This window comes from Salvia splendens, chromosome 7 (genome assembly GCF_004379255.2).
Source record: "Salvia splendens isolate huo1 chromosome 7, SspV2, whole genome shotgun sequence".
Classification (NCBI taxonomy): Eukaryota; Viridiplantae; Streptophyta; class Magnoliopsida; order Lamiales; family Lamiaceae; genus Salvia; species Salvia splendens.
Genome location: NC_056038.1, coordinates 25,945,564 through 25,954,969, shown reverse-complemented (window position 1 = coordinate 25,954,969; position 9,406 = coordinate 25,945,564). Strand labels below are relative to the sequence as shown.

The window sequence follows — 9,406 nt, the reverse complement described above, 5'->3', positions numbered from 1 at the left end:
ATTAGGGAGGCTGCAGATGCTATTAGTAAAATGATGAGGTATATGAAGAATGCTCCAGCAAATACCAATGACACCAACTGCTTCAAAGTTGCAGCTATAAATGCACTAAAGATGGTTGGTGTGGAGGTTGATCAAGGGGACCAAGCTGTGTCTAAGCCAATTGAAAACATGACACAAGCTATGGAAGAGGATCAAGAAGATGATCCAGAATGGATTCAGCTTATGGAAAAAATGATGGAAGCCCATGATGAAAAATGCAAATTAGTGAATGAAGGCACATCAATTTTGCCTGATATTAACTTGGGAAAGAAACCAGTAAGTTGAAGATTTAGGGAACAATTTATTTACTTTTTTGAGTTTTTATTCTTATGTTATATCACATTTCACTATTTGCAGGAGACAAATGAATTTTATGAAGATGTAGCTAAAGCAACATCACAAAACACACAGATGCAGGTATAAAAAAGTGCTTCGAGTGATGTGTTCCATTGTTAAGTGAGGTTTCTGTGTTGCATGTATATAGTGATGTGTTTTGTGAACAAGAGTGAAGTGAAATCAGAATAAGAGTGATGTGTTTTGTGAACAAGAGGGAAGTGTTTTCTGAACAAGAGTGATGTGTTTGTTACAAGAGTGAAGTGAAATCAGATAAGAGTGATGTGTTTTCTAAACAAGAGTGATGTGTTTTGTGAACAATACACATCAATCTTATTCTGATTTCACTTCACTCTTGTTCAAAAAACACATCACTCTTATTCTGAAGTAAAAATCGTGTTAATATTGATGTGTTTTCATTTCTTATTATGAAAATAGGAAGACATTGTAGATGCCCAGATTGCATCTGCAATAGAAGCATGCATGGAGATATGTGCTGATGATGATTGTGTTCAATCAGACTTGAATGTATCTGGCAAAAATCCTTCAACCGAAATAGTAGTTTACAATCCAGACATGGTAAGTGTTAAGCAAAGATATATCTCATCCATTCACCAACACTTTTAACAAACATCAAGTGAAGTATATGTCTTATATAGTGAAGTTTTCATATCATTCTTGCCCTGACAGGCAACTGCTAGGACTGAACAAATGGAGATATGTTCAAAAGCTGAGAAGAGAATATCAGCTGCATTGAAATCTCCATTCCATGAAAGGGTGGTCCAGGCCAAAACCAAGTTTACCTTGAAGGAGTCACAAATCTTTTTGTGGATTATGACAACATATGAATCAAATGAGTAAGATTTATATTATAGTTCTGAGTTAGAAGAAAAATATACAAAAGATGTGCTAACACACACACACATATTTGAACAGGGACGCCATAGTGTATGATGATAATGTCATATTGGTAACAAAAAGAGAATTATGTTCACTATTGCCATGTACGCTAATAGAAGTGGGTGTGATCAGTGCATGGGCTTCTTATTTGAATAATATGGAAGAATACATGGCTCTATCTTCATCAAGGCGCCTCTTTTTCACTACATACCCATCCGTAAGAATAATATAAGTTTTGAAAAATTTATTGCATCGTATATGTTCATTATAAAGCATGTTTACTTCACTACTAATCATATTCATTTCACTATATGATATTTAAACTTCATAAGTATATATGCACTATATTTTGATTTCACTTCACTCTTGCTCAGAAAACACATTACTCTTTTTCAGAAAACACTTCACTCTTGTTCACAGAACACATCACTCTTACTTCGATTTCACTTCACTCTTGTTCACAAAACACATCACTCTTACTTCGATATTACTTCACTCTTGTTTACAAAACACTTCACAACCAAAGCAAATCAATAAAGGATGTGATCATAGTAAGGCTCAAAATGCCTTGGAGAACAACATCAAATGTAGAAGATTGTGGAGTTTTTTTGATGCGACATTTGGAATGTTATTATGGTGAGCGTGAACAAGATTGGAAGTGTGGATTAACTGCAAGAAGCAAGGGAATACTCCAAAGACTAAGAGCAAAGTATTGCAGCGCATTAATATTGTCGGAAAAAAACCATTAGGCATTGAATATCTTGTCACTAGCATCAAAGCGTTATGAAGAATATGGGAAAACAAATAAAATAGATGTGGAAAAAATGATTGTAAACTTCAAGCGTTCATGAACTATTGTAGAAAATTTCATTTAAATTCAATAGCAAGTACTTATTGTACATTAATATCTTGTTTACTATTTAATTCACTGTTGTGTTGTATCTATTTACTTCACTGAATAAGGAACTAGTGTTTTATGAACAACAGTGAAGTAAAATACAAATAAGAGTGATGTGTTTTACTTGATAAAATGATACTTTTACTGATTTGTAGGTATGTACATTCCTATTTGTGATGATGCTTTGAACCCAATGATTGGTAGTTAAGATGATACTTTTGGCTTATATATGTTAGGTGTACTGCATAAAATGATAGTTTTGCTTCATAGAATGATACTCTGAGTTGATAAAATGATACTTTTGCTGATAGAATTGTACTCTGAGTTGATAAAATGATAGTTTTGACGGATAGAATGATACTCTGAGTTGATAAAATGATACTTTTGCCGGATAGAATGATAGTCTGAGTTGATAAAATGATACTTTTGGCTTATAAATGTTAGGTTTATTGCATAAAATGATAGTTTTGCCCGATAGAATGATACTCTGAGTTGATAAAATGATAGTTTTATTGATTTGTAGGTATGTATATTCCTGTTTGTTATGATGCTTTGAACCCAATGATTGGTAGTTAAGATAATACTTTTGGCTTATAAATGTTAGGTTTACTGCATAAAATGATAGTTTTGCTTAATAGAATGATACTCTGAGTTGATAAAATGATACTTTTGGCTTATAAATGTTAGGTTTACTGCATAAAATGATAGTTTTGCTTAATAGAATGATACTCTGAGTTGATAAAATGATACTTTTGCCCATTGAATGATATTCTGAGTTGATAAAATGATAGCTTTGCCGGATAGAATGATACTATGAGTTGATAAAATGATACTTTTGGATTATAAATGTTATGTTTACTACATAAAATGATAGTTTTGCTTCATAGAATGATACTCTGAGTTGATAAAATGATAGTTTTGCCGGATAGAATGATACTCTGAGTTGATAAAATGATAGTTTTGTCGGATAGAATGATACTCTGAGTTGATAAAATGATAGTTTTGGTTTGTAAAATGATAGTTTTGCCGCATAGAATGATAGTCTTGCTGGATAGAATGATACTCTGGGTTGATAAAATGATACTTTTGAAAGGATTGAACTTTTGAAAAATCCAAACTTTTAAAGGATTGAACTATTATTTTATCCCTGAAACTATCATTTATCCCCTGAAACCAATATTTTATCAAGTGCAACTATCATTTTAACCTGAAACTATCATTTTACCTTCTGAAACTATCATTTTATCCCCTGAAACCATCATTTTATCAAGTGCAACTATCATTTTACCTTCTGAAACTATCATTTGCTAAATTTCAATGAGATCAAAACAGCAGAGAGAGCATAACTTGTCACTTAAGTAGAACAAAACAGTACTCACAAAATCAGCACTCAAATAAATTGCTTTGAATCTGTATTACTGCTGTACACAATAATATGGAATAAGGTATGAATTGATGATACAAAACCAAGTGTGCAGTAAATTTATCACGCTGTCATATGTAACTCTAAATCTACACTAAAAAACTATAGAATCTAAAAAAACGAGAATCGCTGGCAAAATGATAAAATCGAGCAAAAACAAAAGTGAAATAAGTAAAAAACTTTATCCACCCTTTCTTCGATGATGCTTGATCCTTTTACGTCGTCATATTCCAGAATTTGGATGGTTTTTCCCTCGAAACTGAAGAAGCAAGGGTTTGAATGAGATTCGGAGGGTTTGAGTGTGAGAAAAATTGAATGCAGCGTTTAGTTCATGTTTTCTTTTTACGCACCCAATTTTATAATGAAATGACAATTTTGCCCTTATGTAACCAAAATATGATAGTTTTATTTGATAAAATGATAGTTTTGTTAAATTAAATCTATACCACATATTTTAAAAATGTGTGGTGGAGATTTAGTTATAGGGTTATCACACAAATTGGGGTTATCATTATAATGCACCCCTATATATATATATTAATATACATCCATATATAGGGGAGCGTTATTCTCCTATTCATCCCTTAGATCATTTATTCTTCTTAATATTGGCCGTTAGATCTCATTCATCAACGGTCCAGATGATCTGCATTATTACACTATAATGATGCATTATTAGTCGGTGTGCATTATTGAATTGAAAATCTGCATTATTAGTCGGTGTGCATTATTCAACTGAAAATTTGCATTATTAAAAGACACGTGGCACCAATCTAACCGTCGGATGACAAAATCGTGGGGCTGAGATTAAAAAGGACAAAGAACAAAAGATACAAAAAGGAAATGAATACATCCATATATATATATATATATTTATATATATATAGTCCCATTATAGCAAATCCACTCTTAAAGATCGAATTAGAGACCAAATTTGAGCCCTTAGATCTTAAATTTGATGGATTAGATTAGATAATCAAGGGTTATTTTCCGCACTTCATTGCATACTCAATTTACTTCAATGCGGGGGTATTTATGTAATTTCATAATTAGGGTAAAAATCAAAATCACCAAAAATTTATTCGTCCCGCTTACGAGTCTTCAGTTGTAAGCTTCTTCTCTCTCAAAACTTCTCTCACTAACCTAGCTAAAATCCGACGAAGAATCTTCATTTTCATCGGTCATCTCCGGCAAAAACGACTGAAATCGACGACATTCATCGACGATTCAACACTTCGATCTATTTGTTCAGCATTTAAATCGGTAGATTTAGCATCTACATCGAATCCACATATTCAAAATGGTTGATACTCGAAAAAGTTCGACCGAAAATTCTGGCTCCACTTGCGTTTTGGCTAATCTTCTGGTGAAGGTAATACACCTTTGAAGCTTTGCAAAGTTCTTAGTCTTAATTTACGTCATCTAATTCCTAACTTGGAATATGATTTTTGTCAAAATAGTAATAAAATATACTCGCAAGCAGTCGGGTAAATCAAAGACGGTCAAACAATCAAATCCGAAGCCCGATGCGGATGCTGGAAATAAAATTCCAGATCCAGAAGGTAAAACCAAGAAATTAAATTGGTAAAATGAAGAAATAAATTATCATGATGAGGTAGCAGAGTATTCCAAGTGAACTGTCTATAATTGTGGATGATATGTTGTATATTGATACAATGTTTCTTATGAATGGGTTTAGGGTTTTAGGATTAAACTTAACTGTTGTGTTGTTTCCACATAAAAATGAACTACATATTCTAATTTATGATATAATAACCTCATGTGATGAAGTAATGCAAGTAATCTGTTTTACTATTATCTATAACCTAGTTGTTGTGAAGTATTGAATTGATATAATGAAGTTATCTATGTATTAAATGAAGTAATATACACTGACTGGATGTATGTAAAAGGTTTAGAAGTAATAATCTATTGCACATGTAAATAGATAGTGATGAAGTTAAAGCCCTACTCCTACTGTATAAAGCTAATAAGTAGTAAATTGGTAAAATGAAGTAATAAAACATGATAATGAAGTAACAGAGTCTAAAAATGAACTATCTATTTACTGTGTTACATGGGTTTAGGGTTTTAGGATTAAACTTAACTGCTGTGTTGTTTCCACATTAAAATGAACTACATATTCTTTTTAATGAAGTAGTAAATTGGTAAGACGAAGTAATAAATATGGTAATGAAGTAATATAAATGACTTGTTTATACAGTAGGGTTTATTACTAAAATGAAGTAATAAATTAAGATAATGAAGTGTTGTACTTATTATATGAAGTATATGCACATAGTACTGTAGTAATGATATGTTTTGATGGAGTAATATTATTGTTATAAATTGAAATATTCTATTTCCTAAATTTTTTATTGTACTTCATTCTCACAGTTCATTACTTTATTCGTGTGGTCTGTTACTTCATTACATAGGTCTTCTTCCCCATATGTGCGAATCAGCATTATTATGGTATTTGTTTTTGCTTCAAAAGAAGTGGAATTGTTTTACTAGATAACTCTGGAAATGGCAACAGCAATGATCTCACCATCAATTATGGTGACATTCCAGAGACGCTGGTTTGTATTCTTCTCATATAATTGAATTTTATTAGACTTACATATGAAATTGATACACAACTGAAAATAACATATATTTGTTTTATACATGCATAGATCATATTTTTGTCACTTCCTCACCCAAACTGGTCTTCACACACAGTGCAAGACAATATCCAATGCTAAAATACAAAGATTCAAAATGCCATGGAGAACTTCTGATAATGTTAAAGACTGTGGAGTATTTCTAATGCGCCACATGGAAATATACAAGGGTGGGCGTGAAGGTTGCTGGAACTGTGGCTTAAAAAAATCAAGTTTAGGTGTGCTCCAGAGCTTGAGGGCCAAATATTGCTCAGCGTTGATGTTAGCAAATAACAGCCATGAAAGCTTCAACAGAAAACACATTACAGCAGCATACTACGAGGAGGAAAGCAAACACCATGTAATAGATGTTGAGAAAATGATTGCAGCATATTTAAAGAAGAAATGATGATTTTAGCAGATTAAGTTTTGTAATACTCATACATCTGTTTTGAGCAATTGAAAATAAAGTACCACACCTTTTAATGTTGTTCATTATTAGCTTTAAATACTGCATTGGGTAATGGATATAGTTCATTGGGTAGTAAATTGGTAGAATGAAGTAACAAACTACAAATTTGAAGTATCAGACTCTAAAAATGAAGTAACATACTCTAATTATGAACTCTATATAACCTCATGTGATGAGGTAATGCAAATGATCTGTTTTCATATTAACTATAACCTAGTTGTTGTGAAGTACTGAATTGCTATAATGAAATTATCTCTGTACTAAATGAAATAATGACATTTTACTTTATATCAATTAATAAACTAAACTATAGAACTTATAAAATATTTTCAGCCTCAACAATAAAAAAACATCATAATAAAGAACAACATAAGCCATTATAAAAACACTTTAGTCTATACTCTTTAAGATTGCAAAATGTTTAAACAAATTCAAATTCAAAGTGTAAATGAAATAAGAAACTACGGGACTGAAGTACAGAACTTAAAGAATGAAGTACAGAACATATCCCACTGAAGTAATAAACAATTGAACAGAACTACTGGAACAGAACAGAACAACAAGCCTCAACATTGTTGTTTCCTCTTCTTCTTCTTCTTCTTCTTCTTCTTCTTCTTCTTCTTCTTCTTCTTCTTCTTCTTCTTCTTCTTCTTCTTCTTCTCCTCCTGTATCTTGTCATAATTCCTTGAATCATGCCGACCAACCTCGCCACATTTGGCACATTTTCGACCAGGCTTGGACAACTCTCTTAATTGTTTCTCAAGGCGTGAAAGACGTCGACCGGAACCCTTGGTGCTGACAACATCAGGTGCATGAACTTCTATTTCACTAGGGACTTATGAGCCATAAAAATTCTCAATCATCTATCTCTTTTCACTATTTTTTATTATTTTTTCTTTTAACTCATTTTTTATAATATTTTTGGTAAAACTATAAAGCATAATGTAAAATATTTATTTAAATTTCTGAAATTAAAATATTTTATTAGAAAAAAAAATTAAGTACTATATGTTTTTTAATATTTAATTGAAAGTATTATAGTCCATCCCTTAATTAACATGAAGGGTTATAATGTAAAATTAAAGTACAATTAAAATAAGTAAGTATCTTATTTGTTGCAAATGATAGAATATGACAAATATATCCCAATTTTGTATATACAATTTTTGATAATTTATCACTTACTCATAAAAATAACAATGTAGTAATGAATCTATGCAAGTTGCGGGACATGGTTTTCTGCGTATTTTCACGTATATATTATTAAACACATTAAAATATCCCAAGCTAAGCTGATTTAGACAAAACCATCTTCATGGAATCCGAGCAAAGCAACATGTCAATTTGCAATCCTGATTCACATGCCTCCAAAACTTGCCAAAGCTATGCTACTTGTGCCAGCTACAATCCACCACTCCCACCAATTTCTTTAAAATTTCATCCAAATAATAAATATGATTTTTAGCCTATAAAAACCCCATCAAATTTCGCATAACTTCACAAAGTACCTCACTAAACCAAAACTTGCAATAAATTAGGTTTACCAAGAGGAAAAATGAGTTCCAAGAAAACTACCTCAATTGCCCTTTTCTTTGTGCTTAACCTTGCATTCTTCACTCTTTCTAGTGCATGTGGCTCTTGCCCAACTCCCAAACCAAAGCCGCCGCCGCCGCCGCCACCGCCACCTAAGGGCACACCATGCCCACCTCCGCCTTCGACCCCGAGCAAGGCCACTTGCCCTAGGGATACCCTAAAACTAGGTGTTTGTGCTGACTTACTTGGAGGATTGATTGGTGTCACAATTGGAACTCCTCCAAAGACTCCATGCTGCACCCTCATCGAAGGGCTGGCCGATCTCGAGGCGGCCGTGTGCCTATGCACCGCTATCAAAGCCAATGTGTTGGGAATCAACCTTAATGTTCCCATTTCTCTTAGTTTGCTTCTCAATGTTTGCTCCAAGAAGGTTCCCAAGGGCTTCCAATGTGCCTGAATGTTCAAATGCACAATTTGCTTGGATTCTTTTTAAATTTGTTGTGATTTAGTTTTGCACTCTCCATTTATGAATAACAAAGGGAAAAATAGTGCAAGAGAAGTCGTACAATGCTCTGATCACTAACTAAGTGATATTGGTGAGAATGAGATAGTACGTACTTTTTATGAATTATTAGTTCCTTTTAAAGTTGTAGTGTTAATTGTGTTTTCTTTGTCTAAATTAGTTCCCTTTAAAGCTGTATTAATTGTATTTTCTATGTCTAAGGAATTGTGAATTTATAATGATTGTGCTTGGACCTCTAAATTGCGAGATACGATATGTTTTCTTCATCATATTCATCTAGAATAGAATGGAGTATTATTGGAGTCATAAACATCGGTGGAATATTATTGAAAGAGTGAGCAGAAGCTAACAATATTTCCATGAATCATTTCAAAATAGAATAATTTGGATAGTAAAATAATAAAGTAAACTATAATGAAACATAATATGTACTCCGTCTGACCACTTTCTATTATCGTGCGTCTCAACTATTATCGTGCGTCTCAACTAAAATGACTCCTTACTTATTTAGGAAATAATTAAAATATATATTCAATTACTTTTTTTTCCTCTTACTATATATATTCATCTCTCCTATTTTAAACACCTCAGAACCTTTTCTCTGTTACGTTATTATCTCTCGTACTTTTAAACACCCAAA

General features: G+C 32.4%; 1 protein-coding gene across 1 annotated transcript; it reads left to right on the top strand.

The window, feature by feature from the left end:
• Positions 1-8,194: 8,194 nt before the first annotated feature.
• Positions 8,195-9,006, top strand: LOC121742441 (14 kDa proline-rich protein DC2.15-like). The gene has a single exon (XM_042135577.1). The coding sequence runs from the start codon at positions 8,266-8,268 to the stop codon at positions 8,698-8,700; it is 435 nt and encodes a 144-aa protein (XP_041991511.1). The 5' UTR covers positions 8,195-8,265; the 3' UTR covers positions 8,701-9,006.
• The last annotated feature ends 400 nt before the right edge of the window (positions 9,007-9,406 follow it).